Source organism: Gavia stellata, chromosome 2 (assembly GCF_030936135.1).
Source record: "Gavia stellata isolate bGavSte3 chromosome 2, bGavSte3.hap2, whole genome shotgun sequence".
Classification (NCBI taxonomy): Eukaryota; Metazoa; Chordata; class Aves; order Gaviiformes; family Gaviidae; genus Gavia; species Gavia stellata.
In genome coordinates this window covers 53,474,407-53,491,722 of record NC_082595.1, presented here as the reverse complement: position 1 = coordinate 53,491,722, position 17,316 = coordinate 53,474,407, and the positions used below count along the sequence as shown (strand labels likewise).

The 17,316-nt window shown below is 49.2% G+C and overlaps 1 protein-coding gene across 1 annotated transcript in view; it reads left to right on the top strand.

Annotated features, from left to right (window-relative positions):
- The first annotated feature begins 14,060 nt into the window (after positions 1 to 14,060).
- RSPO3 (R-spondin 3) overlaps positions 14,061 to 17,316 on the top strand; it is a 61,441-nt gene continuing 58,185 nt past the window's right edge. Inside the window, exon 1 of the mRNA XM_059835730.1 lies at positions 14,061 to 14,172. Within this exon, the coding sequence (XP_059691713.1) occupies positions 14,076 to 14,172 (97 nt within the window). The 5' untranslated portion in view covers positions 14,061 to 14,075. The remainder of the gene's footprint in view (positions 14,173 to 17,316) is intronic.

Sequence of the window (17,316 nt, the reverse complement as noted above, 5' to 3'; positions counted from 1 at the left end):
TCCCACTGCTACAGTTCCACCAACAGGTAGGATAATCGTAACACTGCTGTGACTGATCACTGCTAATTCAACAACCATGACATCTAATCGTGGCCCAGGCAGACTGCAGTGTTTGAAATCCATGCTGGTGGCTGCTGCTGGCTTGTCCACACCAGATCTTCCATCATCAGTACCACAACAAAAGTTCTGCTGGTGGGTAACTTGTAAGGAAAATGTGATTTTGGACACGTCCTCTCTGTCTCAACTTTCTTCATGAACACAGTAACAATAATGATATTTCTCAAGGTTATTATGAAGACTAATGAGTAAATGCTTATAAAGTGCTTTGAAGATGAAAAGTGTGAAATATTCTATTTAGTTATAAAAGCATAGATGAGGCAAAGGCAGCAGCCAATGATCTAATTTAAATAAAATATCATTTTATAATGTTCTAGTGATGCTGGGTTTTGACTATGAGAGAGGGCAGTCAATCTCTGTGCATAAACAGTGACACCAGGAGATGCACTTCCTCTTCATGAACTTTGGAAAACCTGATATATCTCATTTAATAACAAAAAGAAAAATAAGGAAAGGAGAGAAAGAAAGAGAGAGACAGAGCCAACATGAGGTGTAGGGCAATGTTTCATATTAACCCCGGCTTCCTCTTCATCCAACTGATTTCTTTGAAAAACACAGTCACAGTTCATCCACTGGTCCTATGGCCCGTGTTGTTCCTCAGGGAAGCTCAATGTTATAGTTAGAAAGAGCTAAAGGAAAAATATTGCTGAGGAAATTAACTAGATTTTTCAACCTAGCAGCTTTGTAAGAAAAGGGGATGCATTGAAGCTAAAACTTCTCATGGAAATCACAGTTTTTCATTGATGCTGTCAGGAAAGATTGGAGAATTTCCAGCTAGGACCAGGCAGAAACCATTGAATTGCATTGGGTTGGATTTGGTTGGATTGGGTTAGGTAGGGTAGGGTAGGGTAGATCAGGGCACCTTCTGAGGATATGGAAAGCTGGAAAACAAACCCCTGTCCCTCCTGGCTCCAAACAGGAATACTAAGGTGGCTCTCCCTTTCTGTAACCAGTGATTTCTGATCAATGACTTCCTTTTTCCCAAATCAACTAGGACTTTTCCAGCAAGGCGACTGTCACAGAGGACAGGAGATCCTCCAGCCTGCAGCGACAAGGATGCTCAGCTGCTGTGCAGAGACTTGGTCACCCATCCCTGGTGCTGGTCAGACAGGCAGTGAGAGCAACCTGAGCAACATGCTGCTCTGGAGCTCAAAAACTGGGAAGAACATTGATGGTAAGCTGCAGATGATGGGTGGGAAAAGCCTGTGTCCACATGACGAACACTGTTAGGTAAGATGTCTTATTCAACTTCTTGCTGCAGGGTCCATAGCAAATGTAACGGCAAAGAGGGGCACGAGCACAATTTTCTCACAGAAAAGACAAGTGCCCTCATCACCCTAGGAGGCACAAGCCTAAGAGGGGAAGGGAGCAGTGCTTTCCAGGGGTTTCTTCAAAATCACAGAATCACAGAATCACTAAGGTTGGAGAAGACCTGTAAGGTCATCAACTCCAACCATCAACCAACAAACACCACCATGCCCATTAAACCATGTCCCACAATGCCTCGTCCACACATTCCTTGAACACCTCCAGCAATGGTGACTCCACCACTTCCCTGGGCAGCTTATTCCAGTGTTTCACCACTCTCTCAGTTAAAGAAGTTTTTCCTAATATCCAGCCTAAACCTCCCCTGGCACAACTTGAGGCCATTTCCTCTTGTCCTGTCGCTAGTCACTTGGGAGAAGAGACCAACACCCACCTCTCTGCAACCCCCTTTCAGGTAATTGTAGAGAACGATGAGGTCTCCCCTCAGCCTCCTCTTCTCCAGGCTGAACAACCCCAGTTCCCTCAGCCGCTCCTCATCAGACTTGTGCTCCAGACCCCTCATCAGCTTCGTCGCCCTTCTCTGGACGCGCTGCAGCACCTCAGTGTCCTTCTTGTAGTGAGGGGCCCAAAACTGAACACAGTATTCGAGGTGCGGCCTCACCAGCGCCGAGTACAGGGGCAAATGCCTCAGGACTGTGTGAAACAAAGCCAACAAGAATAATTTTGGAAATTAGAAATATCAGTGAGCTTAGATCTAATTTCCCATACTCTACCAGTTGCCTGACATTCCCCCTATGCATTCCTTTGTCTATACACAACAGTACAGAAGGAAGGGAGTTCATCTAACTTCAGACATTTACATATTTTAGGACACAATTCAACTCAGCTCTTTTAGACATCTATCACAAGACAAATAAATCAGTTATAGAAATGCCTATGTCTTTCCACTGACTACAAAAGCAGTCTAGATGACAAGTTCATGCGCAGATATGTGGTCAGATCAATTCTAACCCCATGACTATTCCCCCCTCATCCTTCCCATTTCCCCCATGAAAAAACACGGATCCCCTCACAGCACAAGGCTCAGCGCAAGCAGGGCTCTGCTTGTAGAGTCACACCAGCATGTGTTCATTGATGAGTGAAACCAGGTTGAAATTCAACTGCTTGTTCTGGCCTCCCACTCATTATCTCTGCTGGATGTTTAGATCTCAGGGAATTTGTGGAGTTTCTGGGTTTCCAGACACCAGATAGTCTTCCGTGAGGCAGTGGGCGTAATTCCTTCAATGACTGTGGAGGAATCTCTAGAAGGGAACTTCATGAGCATTGCTCGCTCTCTCCTCTAAGGGAAGAAATCAAATTCATGGTTTTCTGACAAATACTTGTTTTCTGCTGTTGTCAGAAAGCCAGGAGACATTTAGCAGCTGTAGCAGTGGAAGCTAAATAAAAGAAGAAAAGTTTCCAGTCTGCTGCTACACTGGATACGTACGCAAAGTGAGGTTAAAGAGAGGTAGCTCTGCTCTGGGAGATGCTCACCCAGAATAAATTTTGAAGTGGCACAGCCCTCCCTCCCCTCCCACCTCGATATAGGTTTAATTCTTAAAAACACAGTCCAGTGACCACTGCAAAACAAGGGTAGTAGTATATTCAAACCATAAATCAATATTAAAAGTGGACTCACTTTTTTAAGCAGGATATGTCCACAGCCTTAATCCAAGATACTAGTGTGTAACTGATGGGATGTTATATATGATTCAGAGTTACGTTTCTAATATGAAGTTACCATGTAACAGACTTAATGTGTCACCAGATACAATACAAAACACTGTAGAAAATAATCTTCAACACAAGAAATAGCTCCATTTCTTTGGGATGTGAAACTCTTTCACTTTCTTTTCTACTTTTGTTTCCTAGGGCTCTGTTTCCTTCAAAGCTAAAACTGGTATTTGCTGGTTTCAAGGGCTGTTTATTGCTGTGACAGTAACACATCACTCCAAGTAATGCTTCTTAAGTACTATTACATGTCTGATCTGAAAATGTACAAACACATTCAAACAAAAATGCTGTATTAATAGACAGGCTTAAAATAAATAAACAGGAAACAAACAGAACTTTTTAAAAGAAGGAACTGCAGTTGAAATACTTTAAAGATAAATAAACTTTTAGATTTGACTCCCTCTAGAGTATTTTTAAGGAAAAGCTCGATACGGGAGATTCCTTTTCTGTTGCAGAAAATCTCGCACCGCAGTCCCACCGAAATGTACTTCCCTCCAAATGCAATAATCCCTCTTTGCCCGGCAGCCTCTCTTCAGCGGAGCTCTCTGCCTAGTGCTGGTCATAGCCAGGCCCCTGCAGGGCTCAGACCAGAGCACCTCACTGAGACCAGAGAACAAAGGAAGATCTTTTTTAATAAGAGGTGAAAGAGTCGCAATAGTGCGTGCCTACATTTTCCAGAAAGGGGACCAAATCCTGCCTGTCTTCGTCAACTAAAGGCAGTAGGAGGGCTTTCATTTGGTCTGTAGTGACGAGTCAGAATAGAGTCGACCCATGTCTGTAGGGATGTGTTGTAGTACAGGACCTTCGTGCACTTTGACCCTTGGGGAGTCAAAAAACCCCAACACAGTGTTGCAACAACTGCAGATCCCAAATGTCTGCTTTTTCTAAAAGGAGGATCAGTTACCTATTTCAAAATGAGCAGTGCCAATGTAGATACCAAGGTCTTCGCAAGTCTTTCAGTTAAACTCCCTCGGTCCCGTTGCACACGACACACCACCAATGTTCAGCCACGGTCTGTATCCACTAATGCTCCCACTATCGCTCACGCTGGGGGAGCTGCAGAGGATTACAAGTAGTAGTGAGATATTGAACAGAAGAAAAGGTAGCACAGAAAAAACAACTGAATTTTCCAGAAAAAGCCCAGTGGAAACAAGACATGGAGTCTTCCAAAGCATTTATATCTATGTTTCTAATGAAAAACAAACAGAACATCAAATATGTTCCATAAGTTTTCTATGTGACAAGAAAGAGGGGATAAAGGATATGCACAATTTTTTTCTCTCTTTGCCAGGCGGTAAGATGGAAAGATACCTGGAGAAAAAAGATGTGTAAATATGCTGTAACTGCCTGGATCTGAAAATACAGAAATTGGATTTCTTACTAACTAGCTCCACCACTTCCCAGCGTGTGATAGCTTCTCAGTTACTAGTTTTCTAAAGCCAAAAAAGGGGAAAAAAACCCAACAAACTAGAATCTTTTTAGCTGTAGAAATGTGTAGATAAATTCAATCTGACTACAACTCATGTACTGCACTGCAGTCCCTCCAGGAATAAATTTGGATCACTATGCCATAGACTCCAAAGGGTCAACATGACATATTGCATCATATCCCCCTACATGAAAAAGTATTCACTAACAAACATCACTTCCAAAAGTGCTCCTTTATTCCCCTTTCACATTATAGTTTCTTATGAAATATTTTAGTGGATGGCTTTGGTGCTTTGCCACATTTCTCTCAATCTATTTATAAATGTTTGGTTGGAAAGAAAGTAAACATTACAGGACAAACACTTTATAAACCTTTGCTATTTTCATATAATACTCGAACTGCAATTGGTTTTGCTTTTAAAAAAAGTAATAATCCTGGAGTGCGGTGCAAAATGACACAAAACGTCCCATGCCTGTTAAAATGTAAAAAGGAAAAAATCAAAAAGCATAAACCCAATGTTTTAGATCTCATCTGAGAACACTGAAATGATCTCTTTTACGAGGGAAAAAACCCAGGCCTGCCAGGTAGACTCCATCCTGCATGGTGTGTAGCTGGTAACAGCCTTCAGGGCAATCACTGCTGTTTGATTATAAGTCGAATTGACTAACATGCCACTAGAAAAGCGGCAGCGACGATGAGTGTGTGATCCCCCCCCCCCCCCACCCAGTAATGGATTAAACAAATGTTTTACACCTTAAGGGTCTGGCTGCATTTGGCAAAGCACAACTGGTTTCTCAGAGGCAGAAAAGCGCTGGCTAACGTGCATGCTGCTGCAGGGATGGCTGCATCCTTCCCACCCCACACACCCAGTGACTTGCTGCTTGTTTATTTAAATGACACTGTTGTTTGAAATGATGGGGGCTTCTTATCCTCTTGAGTCATACATTCTCTGTCTGGGATCCTCTGTTTAGGCACTTTTAGCACCTCATTAATTACTAACTGCAACAAAGTCGTGCTGTTTTGCAACTCTATTGCCTTTGTTAAGAAATCTCAATCCTGTGTTAGAATGTGAAAGGGGACTGTTATCTACCATATGCCCTGCTTGACTCCATATTACAAAATTAGCTTTCTAGTTCCTGAAATACATATACATGTGCTCTTTATATCCATACCCCATGGTTAAACAGCCTGGCTTCTGTTAAAATAGCCTGCCAGTAACAATTGTAGAAGCTACCGTTGCAGATAAAAAACACTCTTAACTCCGCAGGTTATAAATAAATGTTTTATCCAGGAAGATACCATTTCTTAAAAATGACCATTAAGTCCTGCCTCAAAATGCAACTCTAGATGACCTTCTATGAATCTGTGGGTACTAACACCCTCTCAACCAGTTAACTATTAAAGAGAAGTAACTAACAGATTAAGCACTTGGAGATTTTATTTCACTTTCAGAGGGCGGGTTAGTGGGACAGTATCATGTAAGGAACCGTGAAACTCTTCCCTGCAATGTCCTGAATGTTATTACTGTATGTAACTCTGCGCACACATTAAAGCAGGTTGGTACGAGAAAATTGATCCAAACAGGGACCTCCATGGCTGTGCAGAAAGCTGTGATCTAAGAATCATCTTCAGCAGCAGCTTAGCCTGGAAGCACCTAATTAAATTCCAAATGTCCTTCCGTGTTTGGGCTGAATGCTCCTCGGAGTTCAGCCCCTGCAGAGACCCAGAGCCAGCCCAGGCAGGACTCCTGGGTGAGCAGCTTGTGGGCCAAAGCTGAGCGTAGCAGAGCTACATTCACTGAGGAGCTAGGCCCAGCCACCAGTGGGACCAGAGCCCTCTCAGCAAGCAGTGTGCAACAGCTTCTTTATAAAACAGGGACAGAAGAAAAGAAACGGTAATGATAACGCCTTTGCTTAGTGGTTAGGATATATGCAACCAGGAGATAGCAGTTTCTGCTCATACATTTCTGTTTAATGTGAAATGTGCAAGCAATCTTAAACAAAAGAAACAGAAATTAAGGCTTCCCTTCATTTTTCCCTTAAAATCGGTTCCTTCTTATGGTCTGACACCAAGAATCTGGTCTCCTTTGCTACACGGTGGCTCGGCTGCACAAGCAGCCTGTGGAGTGACCCCAAGCTGAAGAATCCCCTAACCAGGAGCCTAGGGTGCGGGGTGCGATTGCACTCTAAATCACACTCACACTGAAGGTACACATGGAGCATAGTCCACACTCTGGCCAAGTTTTATTGCCATTGGGCTTTTATACTAAAGGGGTCTCTGAAAGAAAAGAGAAAGCTGACTCAATTCTTTTGAACGAAAGGATCTGAATTTCTCCCCTGATGGAGGAGGCTGGCTGGCTGAGGCATGGCAGATATTCAGCTGGGCAGAAAACCCCAGCTGAGCTGGGTGTTTCCTTCTTGCCAGCTCCTACTGGCTCTCAGTTCAGGATGAATATTGGTTATCACAGCAGTCTGGAGGGGTGCACCTATTCCCACAGTTCATTTGGGGAGTTTAGGCACCTTAACTCTCGAGCGTTGGATGTCACTTGCAAAGTCATATGCCTAAAATACAAGAATCGTTACTCCTAGACTGAAGATGCCACCATTTATTTCATTAAATCTTGGCTTTCAAGTTGTAGGTGTCTGATGCCTGGTTTGTAGCTTGTTCAGCGAAGTAAATGTTGATACTAGATTAGCAGAAGCTCCACATCACTAAGTCGTCGTTGTTCCACCATCAACGATCAGCCCCATATGACAAAGAACGAAGTCCTGAATTAAAATGCAGAGTGGTTCTTTCCAGTCATGAATAGTGGTCAGAAGTATGCTGGAAGGCACAGAAAAATGGTAAGGCTCTGGCTGAGGAAGGTGTGTCTCTTCAGACAAGTGCAAGGGCTTATTTCAGTTCTGATGATGTCAGTGCAATATATGCATCTGCTTCATGCTCTCCAAGCATAGGGACTGACATCAGCTTGTGCTTAAAAATTCTTCTCAACGGGGGACCTTGTCTCTGGTGCGCCAGAGTTAAGCAGAGAACATCTTTCTTCAGGACTACCATTTTGCAGTCTTTCAGGACCTTCAATTTACATCTTAAAATAAGCAACAAGAGCATTTGAGTACAGAATTGCTTCTCGATTGCTCAGCATTATCTGCTTAATACAATCATATATTACTGAAATATCTCATAGAGTAAGTATCAGTGACACATTTACCAGTGTTTAGTGAAGGACCATCTCTTGTAACATTTTAAATCACATAATAGTTGTCTTCACAGGGTAAAATTCTAATTAAGTGCCACAAAGTATGTCCAGTGGAACAACTTTTCCTCCTGTGCCAACCCTGACGGTTTGTTCAAGAGGGGCAGTGTTGCTGTTTCATTATATTTATTAACATGGGACCCAAGACCCATTTTGGTAGCTCAGCCAGATTCCTGCTGCCCTTCCCTGCTAGCACAGGGCAGGGCACCCTGTGCTTGCGCACTCTGTGCCTCATGTTGTGACAGTGGCCGCCCAGTCCCTCATCAGAGCACAGCTACTACCAGCCCTGTAGTACCTCTTATGCCTTCAGGTCACCCAGGCTGAACTGCTTCATGACTTCAGGCAATGGAACGGGGTTGTTGAGGACAGATGGAACTGCAGCACATGAACCCCATCCACAATGTGCACCATCGACCTTCTTCATGCCTGCCTGTTCCTCTATATGCACACTAGACAACATGCCCATCACCCGCACTGGGTTGTGAGCACACACATTAAGAAAAAGGCTTCTTCTCTGCTCCCAGCCTTTCCAAAGGACCCTACTGCAACCTGTAATTTCACCTTCAGTAGTGAGATTGCTTCACTGACCCCTTTGAGACACTCCCTGCCCTTACTGTTTTACATGCCAGGCTTTTCATTCCCTTTTCCTCATGGTGAACCAGATCAGAGAATTGAATCTGCTGGAAAGAAACCTTTTTTTTTTTTTTTTTTTTTGCAGGATTTCTTTTTTTTCAGCCTGATATTTCCCTAATCCAGTGTACAACTGCTAATGCTTGGACCAGCACAGCCCAGGAAGTGGGAATGAGCAAGTCGCTTGGGCAAGTGTGGGATCTACTTAGGCTGACATTACCACCAAAGAAATTCACAGGAAACACTGCCAAAGTGAGAAAACAGCTCCTAACTTAGGTGTTGTGAATCACCCTCCCAAATACTCAAATCATAGAGAAGTCAATGCCTAGACAAATGGATGTGTCAGAGTCCTGTGAAACCTTTGTTGTTGGTTACTCACATCCTCCAGCTTTACCCAGTTATAGTTCTACCTTATGGGCTCTCACCACAGGAGAAGTACACTTGGGCAAACTGGTGCGTGAATTTAAACCAGTGCAGTTATTCTGGTACTGACTTCTGGGTGGTTAGTTAGTCTAGACCAAAAGCATTTTTTTTTCAACTCAGCATACCTCATAAAAATATTTATGTTAATCACTTCTGTTCTAGGTTGAGTATTTACACCCAAAATACACAGATACTTCCATGGCAATGCTGAGAGTTTTTCTTGTAGGTACAGTTGCTCTAGGCACAGATTCTGCAAACACAGAACAAAAAGTTGGTCTGCATCCCAAAGGTTTTACAGTCTTATTGCAAGTCCAAGAGACGACCAACTGATAGATGAATACAGGGAAACAATGACTTAGCAAGGTTTGATCATCCTCGTATTAACTGCTAAAACTTCCTCTGTGCCAAAAAGTTCTCAGTTTCATTTTGAAGCCTTCCTGTTGGACTTTCTTAACTGAACTGCATCTGGAAGGCTTGTCCTACAGAATTTGCCCATGTGTTTTTCCCACAAATACGCTTTTTTTCCCTACTTACGATAAAACAACAATTCAGCTCTCTTCCAGTGCAATCCAGAAGACCAGGTCCAAACCTCTCTTGGACTGATGAAGGGTCAAGCTGACAGGAGCAGGCTTTGGACCTGGCCCAGGCTGAGGGATAGTCCAGACCCACATGCTAATTTAGGGCCTGATCCTGCAGACTTTGATTACACTGGGATTTCATTACAATGACAGAATTGCAAAGTCGGAGATGGGAAAAATCAATTAGGTCATCTAGTCTATTTGTTGCCAGTATAGGATTGTTCCCTACTGCACATTTTGTTAATGTTCTGCCATAACATCTTTTAAATATCTGAAGCATAAAGACATTATTAAAGATATTGGGAACGGATCTTTGGGAACTAGTTTATTTTTTAAAAGGTACACATATTCTCATAGGCTCAGCTTATTGTGAGTAAAGCATTTCTCATCACTGACTTTTTGGTTTATTTAGACTATGTAATTATAATCTTCTGTTTGTGGTATTAACAGCTTTTGAGAATGCTCATGATGTTACAGAAGATTAACCTCCTAAACTGAACATGACTAAGGCACAAGTGGGTTATGGTAGGAAACACAGAGAAATGTAACAACTGTCAGATTTGAAAATATGGAAAAGTGTAGTAATACAGACACACACACACACATACTTACATACCTATATGTGCATGTGCACGTGTGTTTTGGGTAATTTCTTACACATTTGTGCCTCTCTGCATGCCTTGCCCACTCTGTACGTGTTTCTTAGTTTGTACAGAAAAAAAAAAAAATCTGGGGCAAAGACAGTCATGATTTAGGGTCCTGTGCAATGCCAAGAATACTATTGGTGTTTAAAAAATAGTAGATGTGTCAGATTGTGCAACCTTTACTCAGGATGACTGCTCCAATCCTTTAGCCCTTCTCACTTCATTACTGACCCAGGTCTATGGGGATGCTACCGTGGATACCTCCTTGGTGGTGAAGTCTGACCTATGCCATCTACACCCTGAGCAGCACCTGAAAAATAAGAAAATTGTATTGGACACGGTATGCTTCATTTTCAAGTTATGTATCAGAAGTAATCCAAGGCCTTTATTTCTTTACTGTGTTTCCCGAGTTGAAAAGGCAAATTAGTGACCCTTTTGTTCACTTACACAAACTATTTCCAGTCTAGAGAAGAATGACAAAGGGTTAGCATTCAGCTGTCCTGTTCACATGGCTAGTTTTTATGACTGGAGTGCCATTTTAAGCAAGCATAGTATCAGCTGTTAATTGCATATTATTATCTTATTTTGGATATAATCTGAGCATCTTGAGCCCACCTCCTTTTTTCCCCAATGCATTAGCTATTCTGAAAACTGAAATTAACATTTTCTAGCTATGGAAAGTTGCACAGAAAAAATGCTGGGCAGGAATTGCAATAGTGAAACCACCACACACTATTCCTATTTGACTAATTTCTTTCTTTAAAAAAAACCCCAAAACCACCACCTAGCTGATTTTACAGTCTCCTGCTGCTGGCTTTAATGTAGGTCAGTAAAAGGGAGAGCTCAGACATCTTTGACCTTCCGGCAACGGTAAGGACCATCAGCCATTCTCCCCCTCCCCACCCTCTTTAATAAACCCCAAAATAGAGAGGCGCAGAAAACCACCCTGAGAGCTGTTTCAGTTGCAAGGAAATACTACATCCAGCTCCCTCCGCCGCGTGCGCTGCTGCTGGCTCCTCATGTCCCCGGGCCTGGCGAGAGGAGGCTTTTTTGCAAGCCCGATCCCCCCTGATGCCGGCAGCCCACCGGCCGCAGGCCCACGCGCAGCTGTGCAGCCCCGCACAGCCCAGCCCGGCCCTGCTGGCTCTGCCTCCCGAGGGCTGATGTCAGCCTGAACTTTGCCACCGATATCTCATCGGGATGAGCGACATAAACAGAGAATTGCACGCCAGAGTTCTGCTCTGGAACAAGCTCCTTCCACACATTTCAGCAACATAAATCTTCTCCTTTTGTCACAGAACGGCAGTAACTGTTTATGGGTTCCGTTTGTTATTGTTGGGGGGGTTTTTTGCCCCCTAACGCAGCTGATCTGAGGGGGGTAACCTGGCTCTCGGGCATCCTCTTGCCCTGCCTCTTTTCAGATCCCATCTTGAGTCAAGGCACAGCTTTTGTTTTCTCCCTGGTCTATGCCTCTGCCCCTCTTCCACAACAAATAAGCGACTTCTCCCCCCAGCTGCTGGTCACTCATGCATAACCTGCCCTTCTGCTTGGCCCTCGGTCGGCACAGATCCGCACGGTCGGTTTTGCTGAGGCTCTTGGGCGACCCGCACCATCCCCAGGAGTGTCTCCCAATACATCTGCCCCATGCGTACCCGCTGCAGCAGGGACACATGGAAGGGAAGAGGCTGGAGAGGCAGCAAGCGGAGTTTCTCAGCCGTGCTTTGTCAGGGCAAGGCGAGGGAGAGCACTCCCCATTTGTTTAATGTTTTCCTTATGTTTCTCGCGGAGCGTTTATTTTTTGACATGCTTTCTCTGCCCACTGGTGCTAATGCTGCTCGAGCAAGCTGGCTGACTGGCTGCAGGTTGGCTCACACGCGTGTCCCGTCCTTTCTCCGCAGCCTTGTTTATTTATGCCACTTGCCTGGCTTGCTCAGAAATTTCCACACACGCACTAGCACACGAGAAGTCCCAATCTCCAACAAAACAAACCGCCGAGGCGAATGTGCTTTCTTCATGTCAGCATAGCCCCTCGGCTTGTCTGCCGAATGACTTTTATTTTATGCCTCTCTAGCAATCCCACCCCATCCGGCTCAAGTATCCTGGATTAGAAAGACCTTCCCCAGAGTCCTTTTCAAAGGGAGCCTCCCACAGACCTTTAAATCCCCCACATTTTATGGTACAGATATTTAACAGCTCTGAGAGAGGTAGCGGGGGGAGAGCCTGAGGAAAACAGTTACAAATAGAGTGGCTGCTCCTCGGGCCACTGAGGTTCCTGATGCGATCAGCGTCGTTTTATCCGGCTTTCTCTCTCATCCCAGCGACAGCCACTGAGATAAGAAGCGAAGCAAGAAAGGGTTCAGTGAGGTCTCGGGTTTTCCCCTGAATCAGCCTCACCTCCCCCTCTCTGGCTCTCCCCTTCCCCCCAAAAAAGAAAACCTTGCCGGAGAAAGGAAACGCGATACCCTTCTGTCAAAAAGGCGGCTGTGCCTCGCCTAGGTGCAGCTGAGCTGCGCCTTTGCTGCCCGGGCTCCCGTGAGGGTCCCGGCGGCGGAGGCGGGGAGGCGGCTGCGGGCACCCCCGGCCCTGCGGTTCGGCTCGGCTCGGCTCGGCTCGGCTCGGCTCGGCTCGGCTCGTCACGGCTCCGGCCCGCGGCCCAGCCCCGCGTCTCCCCTGCTGCCAGCCGGCCGTGGGGACAGCCCCCGGCCCCGACGGGACACGCGGCTTTGCTCTGCCCCGTCCCGCCGAAGTCACCCCGGAAAATGCCTGTCCCGGGGGGAATGGCAACAACGCAGAGAATCCCGAGGAGAAGGAGAGGCTGGAGACCCCCCACCCCCGTCCCATCTCCCCATCTCCAGGGATGTGGGGGGCAGATTCGGGCAAGAGGGGGGTGCTGCGCCGTGTCCCCCTCCGCGTGGAAGGGGCCGAGCACACCGCCCCGTCTCCCCGGCAAGTGGGGGGGCTCCTCCCCACGGAGGGGCCAGGGCGCGGCGGGCAGCGGCATCTCCGCGGGGGCCCCGGGAAGGCCGGCGGCGGCGGGGAGGCGAGCGGAGCCCTCAGGACGGGGGCTGCCAGCGAGGCTGCAGAGCCCCGTCGCCCGCCCCGGCCCCGGCCCCGGGCCCGGGCCCGCCCCGCCCCGCCGCGGGGGGCAGCGCAGCCGCGGGGACGGCGCGGCGCTGCGCCCCCCTCCCGGCCCCGCCGCTGGAGGATGCTCGGGCGCTGCTGCCCCGAGGGGGCTCGGCCGGGCGCGGGGACCCCCCCCCCCCCGCCGTGCCGGGGCGCTGGGGCTCGCCTCCTCCCACCCCGCCCCGCCCCGGGGCCTCTCCCCCGGGGCCCCGCTCCGGAGCAGCTCCCGCATGAAGCCCGGGGGCTCCTGGTCGGCGGGCGGGAGAGCCGGGGGGGCCCGGCCCACCTGCGCCCGGCGGCTGGCGGTGCCCGCGGCGCAGAGCGCGGCTGCTCCGGAGCAGCGGCGGCGGCGGGGCTGGGTCCTCCTCCTGCCCCCCCGCCGCTCCCGCCCTCGCACACTCCTCTCCCACCGCCATCCATCCATCCGTCCTGTCGGCACCTCGCCCGCCCGGCGCACACACGGGCGCGCACAGCCGCACGCACCCCGGCACCCCCACAACATGCTGCCGGCCACCGGCCCGGCATGGACCCCGGCGGCGGCTGCTCGGCTCCTCTCCGCTGCTGAGTCCCCTCTGAGGTTTGCGGCAGGTAGCGGGGCGGACGGTTGGAAAGTGCAATAGGAAAAGCGGAGGGGAAGGAAAAAAAAAAAAAAAAGGAAGGAAAAAAAAAGGCAAAAAAAAAGGCAAAAGCCATCAAGCCGGCCAAGCCCAGCTTTGGATCTCGGTGCAGGTATTTCTGCTGCTGTGTTCATCCCTTGCCGCCTACCACCCCGGTTTATTTTTTTCTAAAGGAAAGCAAAAAAGAACGAAAAGGAGAAGTCGAACTCTCAAAGGGTTACTATGCAATTGCGACTGATTTCTTGGTTTTTTATCACTTTGAACTTTATGGAATACATTGGCAGCCAGCACGCCTCCAGGGTACGGCGACAGGGAAGAAGTAAGTGCGAAGAGATTTATACTTTGATAACTTCTGCTTCTTCTCGTTATGCTGATCACCTGTCGGGGGGGTTCTTGTGCCCCCGGTGCCTTTGCGAGTGCGCTAGGGAGCAAGTCCCGCGCCCGCGGCGCGGCCGAGCGGATCTGCAGGCGGTTTCATTGAGTTGGAGGGATGAAGGCGATTTTTGATCTCTTTCTGGTTTTCTCTCTCACCTCACCGGGATGAGCAGAGCTGGCTCCGGGAAGACCTGCGTCTGCTCCTGTATATTTTAATGTCTGGTGAAGGGGAACGTCCTTTCTTAGCTCTTTCCATTGCCTAAAGGGAAAGCGCGATGACAAGACAGGTAACTTCTTGCCGTGATGCCCTAAGCGCCTTTCTCCACCCCGGTCCCCATTTAGCGACCTGGGGGAGGACGGAGAGAGAAGCCCCCACTCCAAGAAGCAGCAGTACAGATTATGGCTGTAGGTTCAGCCTGGCGCTCGGCGGTGCGGAGTGGGGGGCTGGGGTGTCACGCCGCTGCCCGGCCCGCTGGCTTCCAGCCTTCACTCGCCACCAGTCACCTCGGTGGCACCGTCCGGGAAGCCCCTGGGTCGTCCACCGGCACTGCCCCGGGGCTGTGGCCCCTGATATTTTATGTTGGGTTGGGTTTTTTTTAATCCCATGGGATGAAGGGAGTTCGTCCCTTCTGATTTAGCCAGCCCCCGACCAACGTCGCCTGGGTCCGGGGTGGCGGCAGGAGGGAGCCGGGCGGGCCGGGGCATCCCTGCAGGCCCGGGGGGCGAGGGTCAGTAACCGGGGGTGCTGGCAGCAGCTCCTCGGGCACTGCCGTCTGGAGGAGGCGATGTGGGAGACCAGAGGCGAGGAGAGCCCCCCCGGCATGGGGGCAGGAAGAAAAGCGAGGCAGAAGCGAGTCGCCCCCTCGGGAAGGCGCTGTCCAGGTCGCGGGGCGCTGCGACGGGCCGGCGGCCCATGGCTCCGGCGTGGGGCTCCGGCGCGGCCGGCAGCACCGGGCAGCTCCGAGGACCCGGGTCCACGGTGACCCCCCGGCAGGGCCGCCGGTCAGAGCCCTGCCGGGGCGCCGCAAGGAGCCGCCGACGGCGCCGTGCTGCGGCAGCGGGGGGCACCGGGACGTGCCCCCGATCCCGCCTAGCCATCCCACCTGCATCGGACCCGTCGCCGTTTCTGGGGAGGCGTTTTCTGCGCACCTACTGCGGAAGGGCTGCTCATGCCTGTCCTCTGCCTGACAGCTGCAGATACCGAGGAAATGTCATAAAACACGGCAGCCTGCATTTAATCAGCAAGAAGTAACTGAGTTACTTCCTCAGGGAGGGGACGGGGGATGACTATTATTCTAATTTTTTTTTTGCTCAGCGCTCGCTCCCTTCCCCTGTTTGGCATGGCTAGCCCTTGAAAGCCTCCTTTGTATGGTTTGCCTCCTGCACACAAGGTTTGATTCACCTAAAGTGCCCCTAAAGCGGAGCCGAGGACGAGAGAGAGCGGGGCTCCAGCCCCCCCATCCCCACGGCCGCGCAGCGAGGGAGCACTAAGGGCTAAGTAAAACATGTCAGGGCATCCGATTTATTATCCTTGGCAAGGGAGGGCTCCGCAGCCTCCATCACTTCCCACCCACTCCTTTAACCCCTGGCAGCCGCGGGCCCACAAGCTGCGGCGGACCCCCCACCCTCCACGGGAGCACCCCAACGGACGCGGGTGGAGGGGTTCAGCCCCGGGTCGGGGGCACAGCAGGGGCAGGACCCCCCCGCGGGGCGAGGGTCGGGGGGCGGGCCCCCCTCCGCCCGTCCTCGCTCCGGCACCTGGTGCGCTCCGCTCCGCGCCGGGCCAGAGCCGGGCCGGCGGCGACCTCTGCTGTCCTGTGCCGCGGCGGGCAGCCCGCGGTGGCAGGTGCTCGGCTCCGCTCGGCACGGCACGGCACGGCGCGGCGCGGCCGCTGCCCCCCTCCTGGGGCCGCCCTTTTGGCGGGGGAAGGCAGGTCGCCCTCCTGCCCCCGGCCGGTCTCGGTGCCGGGTGGGCGCAGGGCAGCCGCGGCTTCCCAGCGTCGGGGCTGCTGCGTGTGCGTGTGGTGCGCTCCTCACGCCAGCGCCGTCCCACCTAGGCCTTTCTTAGGCCCCCTATTCAGCAGCGTAACTTTCGGGAAATAGAGCTGGAAGTGTTGGTTGCAAATAATTAGCTGGTTGGTACAACGTGGAGAAGGTACTGAGTACTTGCTCAAAGTGTTCTGGTTAAAAAGCAAGAGTTAAGTTAAATCCACAGCAGAACAAGTGGCTGAAAAATCACAGCTAGGAAGAGTCGGAATGGGAGTCTGGCTCATTATTTTGGCAGTGAAGGCAAGTAACCGTCAGAACACCTCACCTGGATGCAGTGTGCATCCTGGATGCAGTGTACATCGTCCACTGGCTGAGGTCTTCAAATCGGGCTGGTTGTAAAACATGCTTTGGTATAACCAGTGGTTATTTAGAGTGTGAGTGTTTATGAAAGTTATTATAAAAGAGGTTACAGTCACCACTTGCACTGGCCATTTTGGCTTTAAAAATCTATGAATCGTTATTAGTGAATACTGGAACTTGCAAAAAAATTATAGTGTGCAGATAAAGATGACACCTGTCAAATTCATCTACTACATGGAAGACTTTCTCTGGATTTTCGTTTCTTTTGCCCAGATAGCCTACTTCAAGCATAAGTCCTAAACCCATTGCTAGGGAAGTGTTTTCAAATTTCCATTTAACCGATACAGTTTTAAATCCGGTACAAACCACTTGCCATCAAGCAGTCAGCAAGCCCTTGTTACTTCATTTTGTTTAATATCTGAGTCCCCCATTCTATGTATTGTATTGTAGACTCTGACATTTTAAGATAAAGGAATAACAAAGCTTGAACTAACTAATTCAGAATATGCTGGGCCAGACTCTCAGCCAGTATAAATTGAAGTTTCTTTGTTAATTTACCCTATCAGAAGGACCTGGTCCTGAAGCATTACTTATTTTGTATCTATTGCAAAAGTAATCTTTACTAGGAGAAAAGTCTGGTCTGCAGTCCTTTCACTCCCCAAACTCCTACTGAAGTTTCTAGTTTGAGCATCCTAAATTTCTGTCTCATGATCAGCAGTAAGTGCGTAGTCGGCTGTGC